Source organism: Poecilia reticulata, linkage group LG22 (assembly GCF_000633615.1).
Source record: "Poecilia reticulata strain Guanapo linkage group LG22, Guppy_female_1.0+MT, whole genome shotgun sequence".
Taxonomy (NCBI): domain Eukaryota; kingdom Metazoa; phylum Chordata; class Actinopteri; order Cyprinodontiformes; family Poeciliidae; genus Poecilia; species Poecilia reticulata.
This window is the reverse complement of record NC_024352.1, coordinates 23218408-23239152: the sequence shown is the minus strand read 5'-3', so window position 1 is coordinate 23239152 and position 20745 is coordinate 23218408. Positions and strand designations below refer to the sequence as shown.

At 40.5% G+C, this 20745-nt stretch overlaps 1 protein-coding gene across 3 annotated transcripts in view; it reads right to left on the bottom strand.

The window, feature by feature from the left end:
• msrab (methionine sulfoxide reductase Ab) overlaps window positions 1-20745 on the bottom strand; it is a 68474-nt gene that overhangs the window by 40722 nt on the left and 7007 nt on the right. For 2 of the 3 annotated variants that reach the window (XM_008399961.2, XM_017302484.1), the window contains exon 2: window positions 7099-7297. In XM_008399961.2, the coding sequence (XP_008398183.2) occupies window positions 7099-7291 (193 nt within the window). In that variant the 5' untranslated portion in view covers window positions 7292-7297. Of the gene's footprint in view, window positions 1-1502; window positions 2430-7098; window positions 7298-20745 lie in introns of those variants that run through there. The other variant, XM_008399962.2, reaches the window with a different exon arrangement.

The window sequence follows — 20745 nt, the reverse complement described above, 5'->3', positions numbered from 1 at the left end:
TGAAGAAAAAAGGAAGCAAGGGGCCAGTGCAACGCTTGAGCAGATAATACAAGTCTTGTTGTATTGGGGCATTTTTTGATATTTCACAAAATCGTTTGGTTTTCTGTGCAGTAACAGATTGCAGACACATGAAGGACTAAAATGTCACGGAGGCCTGGATGCCCTCAGGCAGCCGCATCGTGGACTCCTATTGAGCGGCAATTCTGTGGTTTTTTTTATTTTTAGCAGGAGGTTGTTTGGCACTGCCAGGTCACGCTCACAAGCACAGTCGGCTGCAGAATCAAAGCACATCCATGTGACGGACATGCTAAATCTTCTCCGTCTCATTGGACGACTTAAGACGGTGGAAGAACAGAAGAAATCGTCTTCTACCATTTTCACCGTCTCCTAGATATCACCCCCTGGAGTTGCCAAATGACTTCGAGAGGTAAGATGAGAGAGTGAGAGGGAGTTAAGTGTGAGATAAAGGAGTAGGAGGAGAGGAAAGAATAGTTGGAGGAGGAGATATCCGCCTGCCAAAACGATAAAAAGAAGTAAATTGCCAGTTAGAAGCAACAGATTAAAGTTCCGGTGAGGAAGCGAAAGACTCCCCTGGCTTTCAGACAACCAAACCTTCAGACACCTCATAAAGAGACGAAGCACTTCATGTAAGTGAGAACACCGAGAAAACAAAAGCAAACGAGAAAATATACAATAAAGAAAAGGCGAGTTAGCTAAGAACCTGTTGACATGATGTCCACGTGTTTCAGCTGCTCTCCATCATTACTTCACACTCGCTTCCTCACACCACCGCACTTTGCTGTTACAATCACTTGCATGGTGACGTGCATACAACCTGCAGCACAGCTGTTGGTGCACCAACCACTGTTGTGTTTTTTTTTTCCTGTGGAGGAGCTGGCAGAGGTCCAGTTGGTGCCAGGCTAGCTTTTTTCATTGTGCCCGGTCCAATACACCCTCCTTCTCACACCCCACTCTGCAAGAATTACCCCATCTTACACACACGCATCGAGAAAGAACCTGGCTGAATACCCTCACTACGCTGCCTTACTGTGCCAGCAAAAGAAAGAAAAGAAGACGACAAAAAACAAGCGGGGAGGGGGATTGCCTGGGTTTACAAAAGAAGTTAACAGGCTGAAAATGTGGAAAGGACTCATGAAAAGGTTTTTTTCCTGTTTTGGATGGGATCCAGGCTTAAGTTCTTTCGCACACCTTTGTTTTTGCAGATATCTGGAAAGTGCAGATCACAGTGTACTTGTAAGGAATGAAGCAAAATCCTTTGGTCACCTTTTGTTGCTTTAAGCCTAGCTGCTGTAGGCGGCTGGATCAGAACCAAAACGTTGGACCGGACGCCCTACCATTCTGCTTGAATCAAGGTGACTACTGTTCAGGGGCAACAATCTGGTGCTCAGCGGAAAACAAACACCCAGTTTGAAGTCTTGTGGTGGATTTTTTTTTTAGCCTTTGATACCTTCCGATTCAACCTATGGTCCTGTGTTTCTCACCCGCACAACTGAAGTCCAAGCGCTGCTGCCTCCTCACACAGAGACACGGGAGAGGTACCATCCCAGCATGCCAAACTGGTGACGTTGGGTTGATTTCCAGACCGCTCGGTTTGTTTCCTTCCAAAAATCCTCTCTTTCTCTTCCCCTTCCCTCCCTCTTGCCATTCCTCTTTCTAGTTGCGCACAGGTTGGCAAGGAGTCAGGCACGAGTCGTCGGAGGAGGCTGATGCTTTATACTGGTGCCAACTACCCTCTGCTGGATGGGAGGAAGGGAAGGGGCGAGAAAAGAGTGGGGCGAGGGGGGCGGCAAGACGGGGGGGGAAGACCGAGATCTGGTTTTACACAACAAAAGGAGGTAAATTAAGGAACTAATGAGAGTGGCCTTCAAACAACCCAGGGAACTTTGTGACACACTTAAACATACACGCTCTGGCCACTTTATTAGGAACACCTTGCTTGTATCTGACTCTTTTGCCTAAATTATTAGTGGCAAAGAGATTTAGATTCATATTGACATGATGGCAGCGTCGTGTAGTTGTTACAGATTTATTGGCTCCACATAAATGATGCATATCAGCATTCTATCGGATGTATTTTCTACTAATATTGATCATGTGACTATCGAGATCGACATCGTTATTGTATTATAGCCCAGTCCTAATATATTATATTATTATAAATTGATTTGGGTTCATTTCAAATCCAATGGACACCGACATGGAAAAGAAAGGGGGAAAAAGAAAGGAATAGATGTTGGATAAAACATAAATAGAAAAGAAGGAAATAAAAATAGAGGAGAGGTAGAAGAAGTAAGTCTGTCGCAATAAGCAGTTAATCAATTCATCACATTATAAATTGAAATGAGGTCAATAATTTCTACTCTGACGGTTAATATGTTAAGGCAATTTCATTTACACAGACTTCATAATCAGTTTTAATTATGGCTTCTGTTGTGTGTGGTTTTTATTCCTATTTCTTTTCTTCTTTTTGTTGTGTGTTTTATTTTGGAAAATATTTTCTAGTTCCAGTGTTAAGTGTTCAAAAAAAATCAAGTTTATTTATCTGGGAGAGAGCAAACTTTCATTATTATGCTATTATCAATAAATTACTTGAAAATGGTATCAAAACAATAATATTATAATTTACTGCAGTAACTACTCTGACAATTTATTGCGTGGTAAAATTTGTTATTATGACAGGCCTAGGGAGACGGATCGGGAGAAGACAAGAAGACATACTAGGAATCTGTGTATACATCTGCAGAAAGAGAGAAAAACAAACACCAAGAAACCACAGCGACAAACAACAACATCCATATATAAAACAGCAACGTCACTGAAAAGCACACAGCACTAACTAAAAGATGTATTTAATGGCAACCACAGCCCAAAATAGAGTGAATCTGAACACCTGAATCCAGACTTGTGTGTGTTTGCATGCTTGTATTTATAAGGTTTATAAGGAAGCAGTGTTTATAAGGAAGCAGACACGGATGAGATCCGAGTCTCCACAAATGGGAGCTCCAAGACGAACACTGCAGGTATTTAGCTGCATTATCTTTAGTACACAAAGTGTTCTGTCTGCCAAATAATGCTCCAACCAGTGGACAGTTTCTGTGGACAGATCTGCTAAATTATGCATTTGCAATGAGTGGGACTTTAAGCCTTAGAGAGGTCAACAGAGAGGGCAGCACAGTGTGTGTTAATATAATGGATAAAATCATTAATAACTTTAAGAGCTTCTGTTATTGTGCTATGTTTTCTTTTTCTAAACCCAAACTGGACGTCAAATACAAACCTGGTTGTTAATTAAAAGCCTCATTAAATGATCACCAACAAGGAAATTGAGAATGTTGGCCTTTACAAGTAGCTTGGCGATGAACCTATAGTTATTTAGAACAGACAGCAGACTTCCAAGGATCAATGTGTATTTGGAGGCATTGTCCAGTTGGAATTCCCAGTGGCTTGACTGGTTTGACGCTTGGGGACACCAAGACTCAAGTGACTAAAACCTGAACGGGAAACAACTGGAACAGCAGCGTCTCTGTCCAAATAAACATCAACACGGACTGAAAAGTACCAGCTCCAAAATCAGATCCAGATTTATTCATGTCCCAAAGTATAGAAACTAAAAGACCAAGTATCAAAGAATCAACACAACTAAGTTTCACTTCTGACTTCAAGATAAGACAAAGAACGTAAAGTGTTCCTGCTGAGGCCTTTTAACCTAAAAACATTGTACCAACTTCCAAGCATGGGGTTGACCACATCATGAAAAAGGCATATTTCACATAACAGTTTGCAGAAAGTGAATGGAATAAGATGGATGAGCTTCTGACCAGAACTGTAAATTGAAGTCCCAACTATAGGTCACAATGCGAATGCTTCATTTCTGTGTATAGAGTTAGATTTTGTTGCTCTCTGTCATCTATTTCTGAATCTATGTGATTTTTTTTATTCACCTATGTTTTTGATTGAATGAGGTTTTCCAAGATCAATGTCAGAACAAAAAGGAAAAGACTAACTTACATTTTAGAAAACCTTCCTCCACAGGAAGCAAATCCTTTTTTGTTTGGCTCACATTTGCCTAACTTGTAATGCATCACCACTTTGTCATTCCTCACAAACTGAATAAAAAACAGAAAGGGCATCTAGAGAGAGCTGTGAAACAATACTAGCAATATATCATTGCCATGAATCTGTTTATAACAGTTACAGTGAAACACGTAGCAGAAATTGATTTCAGTCGGCTTGCACCCCCCACCCCATCCTGTTTAGAAGAAATATTGGCAGTCTATCCTGTCCTGACTCAAAATAATAGCTACTGTGCCCCTACCATGTAGCAATCTGCCATTGGATAATTCCTGCCAAGGTCACAGACTACATCACACAGACCACAGTGAGGGAGGAAATGAAGGGCAACAGGAAACAGAACCAGGAACAAGGAGTAACTTTATCAGGGTGCCAGGGCAAAAGGTTAATCTGAAAACGAGTCCTGTTCGATGCAGAGAGGAATAAAATGGTGTCTGCTCTGAGGTCCGCAGGGCTGGGACTGAACTGGGCACATGTGAAGACACTCCTTAAATCATTACTGCTTGGAGGACCACAGAGATACAACACACACACACACACACACTGGAGACAAAAAACCCATCCTCATCTAAACTGCCACCCCCATGGTGAAAGGGGAGGAACAGATTTCTGCCATGCCGTGTCTCCGAGCTGCTTCGACAGACGGAGAGGCAACTTACGACGGGGTGGAGCCTTCATGCGCATAATGCCCAGATGGGCCCCTGGATGCTGTAGTACCTCTTCCTCCTATGCACTCACGCCTGGCTCCCACAATGCACTTAGCGGACGCAAGTGTCTGAACGGGTGACAAATGCAAGCAGCCGACTCAGATTGCATAATGTTTCTCATAACGGGCCATCCTGTTTCATAAGAGCAGGTGAATGAAAGTGTCACAGTGCGATCAGCCAAGTAATAAAACTGTTGACAGCAAACAACCCAGCAGGCTCCTACAACCACTGAAAAGAGTTTATCAGTGTCCAAAGATTAGATCTCAAAAAGTTACAGTGGCTCAAAAGACTTTACAATACATGTTGGTTGCCAAGGTTTACTTTGGACAAGAATTATAGAAGTTGCCATTGATTCAAAGATGTGTGAATCAACATCACTGTGTACCCAGTATAATTTCAGGACTCACTTTACAGCTACTCGTTTAACAGGAATTCAACAAAAGTTTCACTCTGCATATCTTTCCACATTTGGTCAGGTCACAACCAAACTTTTTGACAACCGGATCACTGACTTATCACACAGAGCACCTGAATTATACTGAGATTAAATGACCCATATGTGAACTGGATTTGATTTAGGCTTATCAGCATAAAGAGGCAGATGAATGCCACACTTCTTAAGACTTTCATTTGTAAAACATGTTAAAACCACCATCATGCACCAGTTTGTATTTTAAACTCACCTGCACAAAACTAAAAAGTTCTTATTTGTGATTGTTTGCATCACAGGTGCAGGTGCAGGCTGACCAAATCAATGTGGTTTCAGTTCACGTTTTGTTTCCAGAATACAAGTACGGGTAATTTCTTAATAATAAAACATTAAAAACAGCAATTTAACTAGAAAACTAATAGTTTTCACTGAGCTTGAAATTAGTGATCCCCGGTTATGATTTGTCTTTAACCGACTCATTTGGATCATTACTCTGGATGTTTCTTTAACCTTTATGAAAAAATAACCCTGAAATTTGGCTGAATCTGTTCATACTGAGTGCAACTAAATGTTTTTCTGTGTTTTTATGATCATATTCCACTGAGTTGGACACAGTCATCAGGAGTCTGACCTCGATTGTTTGGAGGAACTGTTGTCTAATACATTTTAGGAAATAATATTTTTTGTTGCTTCCACCTTTGGATGTCTTGTTTTAATGGGAGGTTTTAGAAATGTTGAGGTTTTTTATGTTTTCAACCCCAGAGTCACTATATCAGGCTGGGCTAACCCATAAAAACTGACATTTCACTGCTTTTCTAAAATAAGAAAACTACTGCATTTCTAGCTTCCCCTGACAAGCAATAAATACCACCATTCAGGCATAACATTATGACCACTGACATGATATCACTGATATCTCTACATGCCATCTGCTAGTGGGTGAAATACTAGAAGTGATAATTGTCCTGAACGTTTAGTGCGTTATTAGAGATTAGTATGAGTTTCACAAGAACCAAATTGTGATGACTGGACACTTGGATCGAAGCATCTTAAAACATTTGATCATGAAGCAATGGAGGAAGGTGGCTTGGTTGATAGTTGGCCGTGCATGAATTGTTTACCTGGGAAACACGTGGCAGCTGGACATCTTTTGGGAGGATGGCTTGACTTCCTCCCAGTGTTCAAAAGTCTGTATGTTAGGTTAATATGCCACTAGAAATATACCTTACCCTTCAACATGTGCTTTTACTGTTGTTTGTCTGTGATGGACGGGAAACCTGTACAGTCTGGATAGGACCATGCATGGATGGATGTAGCTCCTTTCAGCAGGATAATTCACTCTGCCACAAAGCCAGAGTTTTGAAGAGTTGATTTTGTCTCTAAATGCCTCTAAAACAAAACCTATTTTGCCTGTAGGTTTGAGTAACACACTAGCGCAGCAGACGGTCATAATGTTATGCCTGATCTGTGTGTTCTATTTAGGAGTTTATATTTAGAGAATCTCGGTTAAACTAATTTGTCCAGTGAGTTGGTGATTAAAGTGATTTCAGTTCATGATGTCATGCCCATCTGTTGCTGCAAATGAATCAGCAGAGCTTTCCATTGTGATTTGGGTATGCATAAAAATATAATACAATTCTGGAAATTAAAATATAGATTAAGTTGTGTCCTTGCATTATTTTAAACCTCAGTTCTTCTACAGTCAATGTGTGAGTGTGTGTGTGTGTGTGTGTGTGTGTGTGTGTGTGTGTGTGTGTTTTCAACGTCACATTACAAACTTTAATAGTTTCAGCAGACGTGGCTCCAGAAAAAAATCCGACTCCACAATTTGGATAAACTTTTATAAACTTACGTTACTCCGCAATTTACCTGCTACGCCCATCCTGTCCTCCCTTCCCTTCAGAGCCCGCTCTCTGCTCGGCAGCTCGGTCTTATCTGTCATTCTGTCAGCGGCGAGCAGCGACACGTACACCAGCAGCAGCCCTGCGCACTTTCCGAGTGTTTGTGGAAACCAGCCCGAGTGCGGCGGAGCCTTCCGGGAAGGTTTCATAACGGCCTTCATCACCGACTTACGTTAAACGGCGAGGACGGGAGGGAGCGACACCGGAAAGGGGAAGAAAAAAAAAAAAAAAACGCCATCAGGATGAATATTCATGGCACGTGGGCCACGTCGTGCGATGCATATTAACTAGTCAAGGGGTTAATATGACTTTGGCACAAAAGCCTGCAGAGCACCGTGTGCGGGAACGAAATTAAATTTAAATAAATATCCACCACATTCAGCATGCAAATGAGCACTCACCAATTATCTGCTGCCGTTTTGTGGGAGGTGCTTCTGGTGGAGCAGGTTAAAGTATGGATGTATAAAGTACCAGTCTTAATGGTCTGTGCAAGTTTTGGTAACTGGATGTTTTCATTAGAAACCAGCAGAAGTGGTTAGAGTAGCCAAAAACTGTCCTCAAAGTACTTGATCATGACTCAGTAAATAATATCTGATTTAATATTTAAAAAAAAATTCAGCAGACAAAAATATAAAACTGCAAATTCTGGTGTTTCAAAGAGTAAAAAATAAACACGAATAGTTAAAATGTAAAATTACTGAGAGAAAGCATTTCCAAATGAAATTTGTTCAACAGAAAGCTTGACATCAATCACTTCAGTAGCTAATGAAAGTGATATATATACATTGTAAACTATCAATCAGTCAAGTTTATTTGTATAGCACATTTCAGCAACATGGCCTTCAAAGTGCTTTACACTGAAAACATTAAAAACTCATCAATAAACACGATAAAGTCAACAATTGTGAAAGCCAATAACACACATTTTGTGAAGTGAATTTGTTAAAATCATCAACATCAAATATGTTGGTCAGTGTTTCATTTATTGTTCAAAAGCAACTCTAAGCAGGTGGGTTTTTAGTCTCCATTTAAAAGGACTCAGTGTTTCAGCTGTTTCACAGTTTTTGAAAAGTTTATTGTGGCACACAGAAGCTGAATGTTGCTTCTTCATGTTTGATTCTGGCTCTGGGGAGGCGAAGCAGACCAGATCCAGAAAACCTGAGAGGTCTGGAAGGTTGATCTTCCCAGAGCAGATCTTTAATATGTTTTGGTGCTGAGCCGTTCAGTGATTTATAAACTAACAGAAGTATTTTAAAGTCTATTCTCTCAGGGTGGAAGGACTTTAAACTGGGTTGATGTGCTCTCACTTCCTGGTTTTAGTGAAAACACAAACAGAACAAACATTGTTCTGGATCAGCAGCAGCTGTCTGATTTTATTTAGGCAGATCTGTGAAGACACTATTGCTTTATTAAATATATTATGCATTGCACTTAGGGACCACAACTGTCCATGAATAGCTCTGTGAATACTTGAGAGCCCCTTTAAGACACTTATAAATGCCTGTTTTAATACTTTAAACACTAAATATGCATCAATATGGAAACTGGAAACCATCTTGGCTCCACTGGAAGACTTTCATTTACGATAATATATAACTATGATTCTTGAAGAAAACTCAAGTATTTTAAATATTTTTTCTAAGTAATCTAAAACCAAATTAATTAATTAATTATTCTGTGTTTCCCTTCAGGGCCGCCGCAGTGAATCATCTGTGCAACTTCTACAGCTTTGTTATTGATTTAGCCAAGTACTTTGGTATTGTGAATCAAACTTGTCTCACTAGGATTTCACAAAAAAAAAAAAAAGTGGGTAAATAAAACTGAATCTCAAAGAATTACATTTTCTATCAAAGTCTTTTAAAGGTACAGCTCTCCACTGCTTTCAACTTGACCTTCAGGAAGACCTAGCGATGGGACGGTAATGACGATAATTGTTTGTCAGTGGGAGCATAAAGTATCATTCCTTGTTCTCTGATCCAGTCAATGAGAACAACAACAAAAAAAGAAGTACTCAGGGCATTGTTCCCATATTCTGCAAGCCAAAATAACATCACAGCCTCTCTACAACCCTTCCCTCCTCCCTGTCTTCCTTTCTCCTCTCTCTTATCTGCCAGAGAAATGAAGCTCAGTCACCTGTGGAGGAGCTGAATGCTGAACGGAGGGACTTTGCAATGCAAATGGCAGGTAATTACCCGAAAGCTAGGAGAGTGGAAGCACACAGATGAAAACAGAGCAGGCAGAGTAGGAGCGGAAGGCAGAAGGAGAGATGAACCAAGTGCTAGGTTCACATGCCTGTTGATGCCGGATGATTGGGGTGTAACTGTGAGCTTGGAGAGGCGGTGTGGGAAGAGGAGAAGGGATGAGGTGCAGAGGACCAAAGGGATGTGAAGACACTACATAAATACAGTAGACACGCTGTGTTCATTTTCTCCCCATTCTTCTCTGCTTCTAAAAACACACTTCCCACTTAAAAATCAATCAATATCATTTCTGTAACCTCTGCAGAGTTGTGATTTTAGAAGGATCTACTTTAATTTGAAGGAATTTCTGTGATCAAATGAATGTAGAAGGAGTGGATATGCATGTGCTTGAGCGCTTTTGTGCACATAGGCAATTTGTCCATGAGTGTACCTACACGCTTTCTTACAAGCACTTGTGCAGACATGCATGCATGGAGTGGTTGCATGCATATATTTGACTGTATAACTGGTGTGTTGTAGCAAAGATTTAGCGAGTATGCCAGCTTGCAGCTGTTTGATTGTCAGACAGTGAATGTGGAGAGATGTGCAGATGTGATTATCAAAGAGATTATGAAATGACCTGGAATTAAACACTGCGGCAGACTTTACCAGGGTATCACTCCATGTTAAGCCCCGGGTTTGATGGGAGACACTTGGTTAGCCAGGTCACATACCTGCTGTATGCGCTGTAAGCCGACATGCTTGTTGAAATTCACTTCATGGAGACATGAAGCACTGCTTAGACAGACTCTTTATATTTCTCAAAATACAGTCACTGGTATCAATTTAATTAATTTGGGGCTTTTAATGATTTATTTGAACTTTGACTTTTTCAGGGTGGAATGTTTTTAAAATGAAAAACTATAATAAATATGAAAAACAAGAAATTGGTTTACAGGTCTTAGTTTAACACATTTTTTCCCAAACTTAATGTATCAAAATAATAAATATAGGCTCAAATATTACTGTGTTTCCCCGAAAGTAAGACAGTGTCTTACTTTCTTTTTATCCCCAAAAGCCCCACTATGTCTTACTTTCCGGGTATGTCTTATATTGGAAAAAAAATGTCGAATTTTTTGTTTTAACCATAAAATTAACATTTATTAACAACCTGAACAGTATTGTATTACTGTATTTTAAGCAGGAGGCAACAGTGACAAGTGCAGGGGACGGTGCGGTGACGTATGGAGAGGGGGACGGTGCGGACGTGGGCAGGAGGCGGCGCGCAGCTAGATGAGAGGGAGGCGGCAATACCCCCGTGTTTCCCCGAAAGACATATGTCTTACTTTCGGGGTACGGCTTATATTAGCCGACCCCCCTGAAACTCCTGATACGTCTTACAATCGGGGGTGTCTTACTATCGGGGAAACACGGTAACATTCACACAGTGAATGTTTTTTTTAGTACCTTCTAGCAAGAGAAGAAAATCCAGACACTTTTTCTAACCATCAACAAATTTCTGGCATCATTCTGGATGGATTTCGACATGACTTGTTTTGGCTCCATTAAACTGGTTGATTTCCAAAGACGGACGCTTCTTCTAAGAGTACTCTAAGTTTTCATCAGGTTTGGACCTATTGGATCACCATCTGTATCCAAATTTCAAACATCTTCTCCAAACTCTCAGCCTGGGGTGAAATCAAGTTTGAATGAAATTTGCAGCTGCCCGCATGGACAAACCAAAATGTTTCTGGAGAAAGGTTTTATGATCAAAATGGGAAAAACATTGACTTGTTTGACCAAAATGTCAAGAAATATAGGAGTCAAAAAAAGACTTTAAAAACTTAGAACACAATATCAATTGTCACATGGTGGAGGTAGCATCATGCTGTGGGTTTGTTTGTTTGGCTGTCACAAATTTAGAAAGAAGAGTAACTAAATTTTTTTAAACTATATCCAGAGCAAATCTAGAGTTCGATGTGAACTTGGACCAGTCGAGTGTTTGAATGAAACATTAATCCAAAGCTAATGCTACAGACGGCTTAATTTGAACTTAAGCTGATTTTTCTCCAGTACCAGTGATGTTTCAATTCAATTTGATATTTTTTCAGGTGAGTAAATAAGTTACATCTTGAACTTAAAATGCATACAATGGCAAATTTTTGACCTGGCCCACTTTTATTTTTACAATGCAGAATTTTGACCCTGTGGATTTATGAAAATCAACAGTAAATTCAGACATGTCAACACAATTCTTGCTTACAATCATCACTGAAATGGGAGTTTGAATATCCATCCAACCTCCAAAAAGAAAAGTTAAAGTAAGTCAATAAAAGTTGAAATTAACATTCCTGCAGTTAAAGAGTGGATGCAAGCTTCTGACCAGAGCTGACCAGAAGAAGAGGTCGTCAACCTGGAAACTGCTTTGCTTGTTTAGTGTAATTGTGGCTTTTTTAAAGTCTCACTTTGACTAATTAGAATAATAAATTATGCCGCCTCTGTGTTTTTAAAGGACTCTTTTCGTCTCGCCAAAGCAGGTGGGATTGTGGGCTGGTGAGAAAAAAACAAAGGCTTTGATTGCTCTGCTGAAGCTGCTGCCGACGGTTAGGGGCAATGTGGTTCTCTGGCAGTGTTCACAGACCAGAGTGGGAAAAGCAAACTTGACGAATTTTCATTCATATGCCTGCCTGTGCTTGAGTTCACTGGCCATAAATCAGTCGGCTTATTGCAGAATGGGGAGAGATGGAGGCCAGTCTGAATGACTTGGAAGGGTGAGGGTGGTTTGGACAATGGTGCATTTCCAAGAATTTGCAGCAAATATATTCTCTGCATATGTCATTCAGCTACAGCGAAATCTGACTTTTCTCTCACTAAAGAGACCCAACACAATGTAACAAAGTGAAAATCATGATACAGCAAACAGTGACATGCTAACAAGTTGATTTATTTGAATGCCTCTAAGGGGAGAATTTTTTATTGTGTTCATAAAATCTGAATAAATTTAGAATGTGAACAAAGACAAGTTTACTCAATATAAATAGTCATTTAAAAAAGCATGAGCATTGAGATTTTCTGGTTTAATAAAAACTACATAATTTTATGCACATGTACATGATAGACATGGGATGGACCAAATGCAGACCTACAAAGACAAGACAGTCCTCTCAAACTGAAAGACTGAGTCAGAAAAGGAGCTGCAGAGACCCACAGCTCTGGAGGAACACAAGTTGTCTAGTTGTGATAAAGCCATGTATGGGACACAGCAGTTACTGGGAAGGAGGTGGTAAAAGTTTTCTCGTTAACAAATTCTCCCTCCTGAACTGTGGATTTCTGCAGCTACTCCAGTAAAGACTGGTAAGGTACCATTGCAACCTTATGCCTTTTTCTCTGATTAGTGCTCTCCTGTCTGGTCTGTCAGCTTAGGTGGACATCCGGACATCCATGCCTTAGTAGATTTACAGTTGATAGATTTAGCAGAGCTCTGACAGTCATTGCTTTAAATTTCTTTGCAGTTTTATTCCTGACATTTTTGCTTTTCTTCATTTTCAGGAAATGGATTTCTTTTGGTTGACTTCTTCAACGGCCTGCCTGCAATCTAAATCGGTCTAACACCGAAAATCTATCAAGGTGTCTATTTTAAAGAAGAGAAGTGGACAAAAATAGTCTAGAAAGACGCACCCAACCCACCAAACCAACTCAGAAACACAATTGTCCACTTAGAATATCCTAGTGCTTAATTTTGGACTGCAGGAACTTGATGCATCGGGGAAAAAACCACCCACCACTGCATGTGAGTGGGGTTTGAATAACTACTGTGATTCAAACCATTTTTCTTCTGTCCTGTTAGCTCACTGCTCTGACCTCTGAACCGTCAAACTGGCCCTCAGACATGTGAATAGTTTGAAACTAGAGGAGTCACAAATGGGACTTTTTGTTGGATAATTGAAAAGCCTTTGTAATATAAATGTTCCCCAGAGCTTGTCCCGTTGTTCCACTGATTAACTGTTTGATCATTATAAGACTAAAATGAAGCAAAAACAATAATAAAAAACCCACAGTAACATTATTACTGCCTCTGGAATATTCTTAAATATAACACGACTTTGAACTTAAGTGAAGTGTATTACTGTCACTTCTGAAATGTTTCCACTCTACAGAAGAAAGCTGTCACAACCTCTTGTGTTTGAAAGTGATTACACACTGCATGCTCTCAGATTTCTGTGTGCATTCCTCTCATTTGACACTAACTGAGCCTATGCAGTGTATACTTAGCTTTCCTATGCTTCTGAGGACAGACATCCAATTAGTTCTTCACCGTCATGTAGCATAGCGTTTTAAACTTAGTTTTGCATTTGTTATGTCAGCAGTTCAAATAATTAATTTGATTTATGAAGTGACTCTTAAATTATTGTCAATATTTACCGTTTAACTCAAATTTGGAGTGCTCTCAAAACTTAATACCACAAGGATCGTCAAGGTCTGCAGTTTAGTAATGAAAGTACTCTCCATGGAAACTGTAGACTTCTCAACATAATAAAATAAAACAAAAACACATGCAAGGTATAAATAGATTAGGCTCCTAATGAAGAGCTAATTATTGGAACTTCTTTGGGAAGAGGTATATTGTTCTTATGTTCTTATGCTCTAATACATTTTTTAAAGATGGCCAAAAATATGAAGTAAGACATTCAGATCAGTAATGTTGGAGGTGAAACAGGATGGCTGCTATATCCGTGTCATGTGATCTGCCACGATATCCCTGGACAGATGAGAGAGAGAGAGAGTGTGGTGGGGAAAGAGCAAATAAAAGTCATTAAAATGTACGACTTTCAAGCTTACATTTATGAGGCAGAACCATTTTTTGTGTCAGTTCTGTTGGCACAAAATTAACTGGAACCGCACTACAATATAAGTTGAATCATCAACAGGTCTTATTACAACAGAGCAGAAGCTAATGTTAGCATTTTTAGCTATTGTTTTTCCACAGTAAGATTTTGTAAACATTTAGTTGTCAGAATGCCATGAAGCATTTAGTCATCAGATATATTTGGGCGATTCGATTATGACCTTTTTGGAATGTTATCTGCTCATCACTGCTGTTGAAAATAAATGATAAAACTACATTTTAGGTGTTATTTTGTGAGAACACAGTAGCAGCTTTCTGTAAACTCATGTTAAAGCAGAACACTAAGAAAACAGCAGCTGGGAAAAAAATACTGGTTGTTGGTTGGAGAGGCTGCAGCGTCCTGAACATCATAGGAGGGATATTACTGATGAAATGTGGCGTGCTATTTTAATGCTGCAGAGTTTATAAGCTCATAAATAGATCAGTTTTTATGAAGTTTACTGGAGCTTTGGTTATTATTTTATATCCTAACTCTGCTTTAGACCTGCCTGCTGTGTTTCTTGGTCTTCGTGATGTTTTTGCAACAAACCTCTGAGGCCTTTGCAGAACAGCTTGATTTATTCTCTGCACTACACATCGGTGGACTGTGTTTTCTAATTAGGTTTGATGTGGATTTTAAAGGGGGCTCAAATTTGCATTTCTAAAAAATGTGAACCCATCCATCATTTTCCTTGTTACCTTTATGCTGGTCTGCCACATAAAAAGCCACATTTATTTTTATGGGTTTTTGGTTATATGATGTGACAAAATGTGAAAATGTTCAGGGGGTGTGAAGACTTTTACACTTTGCTGTATGTGAAACAAGCAGCCAGACAGAGAGCGGGTGGATAAAAGCAGAAAAAAAACAACAACAAAAAACGACCTGATGGGCGATTTGAGTGAGCTGAGTGCTGCTCCATAATGCCGGTCCACTTCCTCTCCCTCTCGCTCCAGCCTTGCTAAGAGCGGCTGGGCTAAGCTACTCTTGCCCTACATACAGCCTAAACAGCAGATTACCGACTGTCCCTCTAATCCCATGCACCGGGGCATGTGCCACTGTCACCATGCACGAACCACCCAATCACCCGGCCGCCTCTGTCGCAGCCCCCCGCTGGGCTGGTATCCGAATAACCTCCCCCCACTCCAAACCCAGACCACAGCAGCTTCTCTCATTCTGGTTTCTGTCTGTTATTGTTTTTTTAAATTTAGTTCAATCTACAAAAAAGCTCGCTCAAAGCAAAAACTATCGAAAACCTTACTCTATTTGCTGCTCTTCTTCTTCTTCTTCCCCCCTAGCAACACCCCCTCTGATCCCACATCCTCTCCCAGCTTTAACCTCCTCATGACCACCTGGCATCATGGCACTGCCTCCTCCAGTCCCCCGGCCTCACCTAAACCAGCAGACCTGAGATTAGGGTTAATCTGGACCTTGTGTCATCCTGTATCCATCCACCTCCCCCCACAGCCCCATTCTTTCCACCCTACCTCCCTTCCTCTGCTTTACCAAAGAGGCTTTGGTTTAAAATCCTTTATTGCAAACCCCCACTCCCTTTGCAGCGTCTTTCTGCATGCTGCCAACTGCAACTTTCCTCCCGCACCACGTCCTCAGCCAATCCTCCAGCAGACACTGGGAGAACCTGTCCCCGAGCGATGAGATGCTTGCAAAGGATTTTTTTTTTTTTTTCTGATTGTCTCCTCCGTCAGAATAAATCTGAAATTAGGCGTCTGCAGAAATGTGCTAAAATAAAACAAGAAATCTATTCATTTCTACAAAGTGAAACATAGAAAGTCTGCATCCATGAAGAGTTTTTTTATACTCAAGTTCGGGACGGAATAACTAAACAATTCATCCCTCCGTCTTCGCTCCTGATCAAGGCAACCCGATGCATTTAGTGATTTCTGTTCTAGCCGGAGGACTGAGTGAAGATGTGAAGGCCTGAGTTGGAGGAAGGCTTTTATAATAGGTGGAGAAAGAAAAAGCAAAGATGCACAAAGCAAGCAGACAAATAAAGAGCCAAAGTGCTAATGCTCCCTTCTTTTTCTTTTCTTTTTTCTTTGTCTGTGGAAGTAAATGACAAATTCCCCCTCAAGCAAAGTCTCCCATCTTGAGTTGAAAGGCCAAAAAAAAAAAAAAATTGTGCTGACGGATACTGGTAGAAAAGAAGAATTAAAATTGCAGCGGAAGTGGCGGCAGATGTAGGCCAGAGAGGATGAATAAGGAAACTTAAATGTAAAGGGAAAAATAAAAAGGCCCTTGAGCATAAGAACCTGAATGAAATTATGCTTTCATGATAAAACAGAATGCAGAATGTTGTGGCATGATCAGAAGATGCACAGCTTACAATGTTAATATCCAATTCCTTGTGTAGTTCTAGTCAATTTGCTTAGCGGTGTTTAAGTTATTCACATTTTTCACCATGTATGTTTTTTAAATTTTAATTAAAGAGCGGATACACCCTTTAAAATAGCTCAAATCAGAAGTTCCTCATTCTGTTGCGTTCCTGTGAAAAGAACAAAACTACAGCAACGCAACAGTCATTACATGTAGAGGTGAACCTGTAGGAGTGACTGACGAAAAGCAAGATCAGCCGCTGATGGAGGGGGGGGGAGTCAAAGAGGAGAAGCGCAAAGCGTTCAAACTGGTTGCGCAAAAAAACGTCCTCAGAGAGCAAGAAGGAGAGAGCAAGCAATGTGGTTAATGGACGTAAATTAATTGCTGTCATGTGGATTCTGATCCCAATAAATCAGGGTCAGTGAGGTCTCTGGTGCCATCGCTCCATCACTGGGATCCTGCAGGAAGAAACCTTCGTCTCACACACACAGAGACACACAGCGACTCGCAGCTGTACACATGGAAATATTTGACTTTTTTTAATTTGAGAATTAAAATTAAACATGCAGGTAGAAATAATATTTCCCCCCAAAAAACAAACAAAACCTAAAATGAGAATGCAAAAATAACATCAAGTTATTGCGGCACTCCTCCACGACTGTATTTTGGATGCCGGATCCTCGCATCAGTGAGGGTTTTTAAAAAATGCACCACAAGTCGAGGCAGGACACTGGATGCCAACTGGTGCAGATCTAACTGGGTTATAAATGCAACGTGCCTCAATAAATTAGCAATGCTTATTATTAAAAATGACCAGTGTGCTTTCTGCTTAGCTAGGCTGCAAAATTGATTTACCTTATTTTCTGACCATGGCCATCACAAACACATACTCGGTGCTCTGAGAATTACTTCACGTGTTAATCAGAAAATACGTGGCCCATGTATTTTAATTACAATTCACACAAGAAAATTCAAAAACTAAAAGTGGTAAAAGAGGCCGAAGCACTGCAACAACCCACAGATGAAACGCCGTCCACGCTGAAGTTGAGGTTTTTATATTTAATTTATAACCACTTACAGTAAAGCATGCCTTATTTTGTATACTGCACAATGTGCCCTCTTTGATACCGTATGCCCCAAAGCAAATCACTCATGTTCAAACAATAATATCTGAATGCGAGCGAAATGGTGCAAAATGGGAAGTAGGTCACATAGCAATTTATTTGACAAAAAGGGGATGGGGGGTGGGGAACTGGGACAGGGTGTATGCAGAGGCAGCAGCAGCAGCGAAGGTTTTTGGGACCAGAGATCAGATTTTAACGGAGAAAGTGATCGATCCTAGAAGAAAAGTTACAAACTTAACGCTCATTAGATCTGTGTTTGGGCTGGTGTGAAGCTGGAACAATAAGCTCGGCATGAAGTCTCACACACACACACACACACACACACACACACACACACACACACACACACACACACACACACACACACACACACACACACAACAAATAAAGCATGCTTACTTATCAGAGGCTTCATTGTCTGTTCTTGTGAAACTGAGACCAATTTCGCAGCGTTGCAACGATACTGCGCATCAGCACAACTGACACAGCGAACGGCAGCAGCATTGATCAGCTATCAATGAGCAGCAGCCCAATAATCCTGACCAATATATAACAAAACACAAACTGATTTCTAAATATATTTTCAACAAGACATGCATTTTAAAAACTCTGTATAAATTACAAGTATATCACCAAGCATCACATATGTATGATAATAATAAAACACATTTCAATCCCATGTATTTTTTCTAATAAACTCCACTTTTTATTAAGGAATAATCTTGCACTTGTAATTTATCTAAAAACTGTAAATATTTTTCTTTATCAGAAATAAACAAAACTGTCTATATATTTTTTTTTTATTAAAATGCAATATAAAAATAAATTATAAGTGCAAATTTAGAGGCTATTTAAAAATGCTACATTTCTATGGATGAGTTAAATCTGATATTTAGAGACGACTAATATAAAACATTTTATTAGATAAATATGAGGATTGCAGGTAAGATATAAAAAAACATTTAAATAATGTCACAGATGTACAGTTACACACCAGGTCTGAGGGGTGTTAGGGTGATGCGGCCTTCTTTGCATGTTTAGAGACGATGTCATGTACATCCTCTGCAATCTGCACAGACTGCGCTCAGGACCTGTAAAGCCACATTAACACATGAGAGAGGCTCTGGAGCACCAGTCTTTTCTAATGACCCGATAATCCGACCCAAATGCTGCCTGCTTGCTAATCTCCCCATCAGATTACCAAAGTGGGAGACGAGCACTGCCTATTTGTCCCTGCCTGTCTGTCTGTCTGTTTCTGCCTGTCTGTCTGTCTCTCCTGGCTTGTCTCTTTATATAATAGCTTGACTCTTTTTTGCCCGTGTTTCTCTGTCTGATAAAAAAAAAATCTTTTCTCGAGTCCTTCTGATCTTTGCAGCTGCCAGCTAGCAGTGGTTGCACGCCCGTTTGCTACTCTCTTCTTTAAAAATTAAGGACGAAGTGCGAAGGCGTAAAAAACGCTGTAAGAAATATTCGTTCTGCCATGTTTTTGACGTGGACAAGGTTCAACTTTTTGTGAAAAAGCACCATTTATGCTTATACACAATAGCATTTTCCCTTTAATTAAAGGGAAAATTAAAGAATGATCTTTAACAGAAAAATATTTCAAATAAAAAATGAATCTCGTCTTCACAAACAAAAACAGGATCTCTCTGGTGTTTGACACTAGAGCTCTGCTCCAAGGTGTCTGTGCATTTCAGGCAGAAAACATCCAACCTAACATCATGTATGTCTCACATCAGCATGTCTGCATCTACGTTAGCCTTCGAGGCCACAGAAAATGTCACGTTAAATCTACAGAAAAGCACTTTGAGGAGCCCGTTCCTCGGGTCCGTACGTGCATTTAAAATTTGTGTGCATATACAGTATTTGACACGTATGTACAAAAAGCTCAGACGGAAGCTCAGTTTGCACACAGATAAACAAAAGATGTCTGATTTACTGCTTCAAATCTATAACTGTGAGGAGTTAGAGACACATTCTGGACGACGTCTACGTTCCATAAATTGTGCACATCTGATGTGTTTAAGGAACATTTTTAAAGATTTGTCTGCATTTTTTTGCAGAGACTGAAATAAGATAAGTTTAACTTTTCTTTCCATTTTTTTTCCTAACCATATATTAATGAAGGATCAAAATAATAATACCTACACTGAATAAAGGAAGTAGTGATGCTGATGTATGAATAAATCAGATCAGCAGCCATAAGAAAACGCTACATTGTTTATTGTAAAAAACAAAAAAACAACAGCAACAGCTTTACTCTTGAAAGGCTTTTAATGTGTGACCTATTGATTTCAACCAAAGTATTTGTGTACTTTTACACACCAGTGGAGTCAAAATACATCTGTAATGTGGAAGAGGTTCACAGGCCTTACAAAAACACTGAGAAAGAAAATCTAATTCAATATGATTCAACGACGACCAGATGAAAATAAGCTCCTGTTTCTGTGTGGATACGACAGCTGTGGACACTTTTTAAAGAACGGGAATGGTTATAGCAGCGGGAATACCGGGATGAGCTAAGTGGTGAAGTGAGACATGAGGCGGAAAAGAGCAGTGGAGCGCTGGAGGGAGCGGGAGCTGGGAAAGGGCTGGTAATAAAAAAAAGAAGAGCTAAGGTCATCCCTGGTAGATTCAGCAGCGTTAGCGGGGCTCGTGTCGGTGTGCACGTGTGTGTTTGACAGGGAGAGCGAGGCGAGGGGAGGGGGGGGGGGGGGTGGCCGCTGCCCATTTACCAGAATCAGCTGATGGCTGCGGATGATGGAGCGGGGAAGGAGTCAAGGGTCAAAGCTTCGCATTGTCAGCCCTGCTCCACTCTCTCATGGGGTTCCCTCCCTCTGCCGTCAACCCCCCCCCCACCCCGCCGACCCGCGGCCTCCTCCACATTAACATCCATTCACCAGCTTGGTGCATTGTTGTTGCTTGCAGCAGGAAGAGACGATGCGATGCGTAGCTTACAGACGTCACTCTTGCAGCTCATTTCTGTTGTGCTGCGGTCGCTGCAAACAGTTCATCTGCTTCAAGTGTGTGAGTGCACTAATATGTGTTTATATGCAGGTGTGTGTGTGTAGGACAAGACAAGAGAACTGCCCCA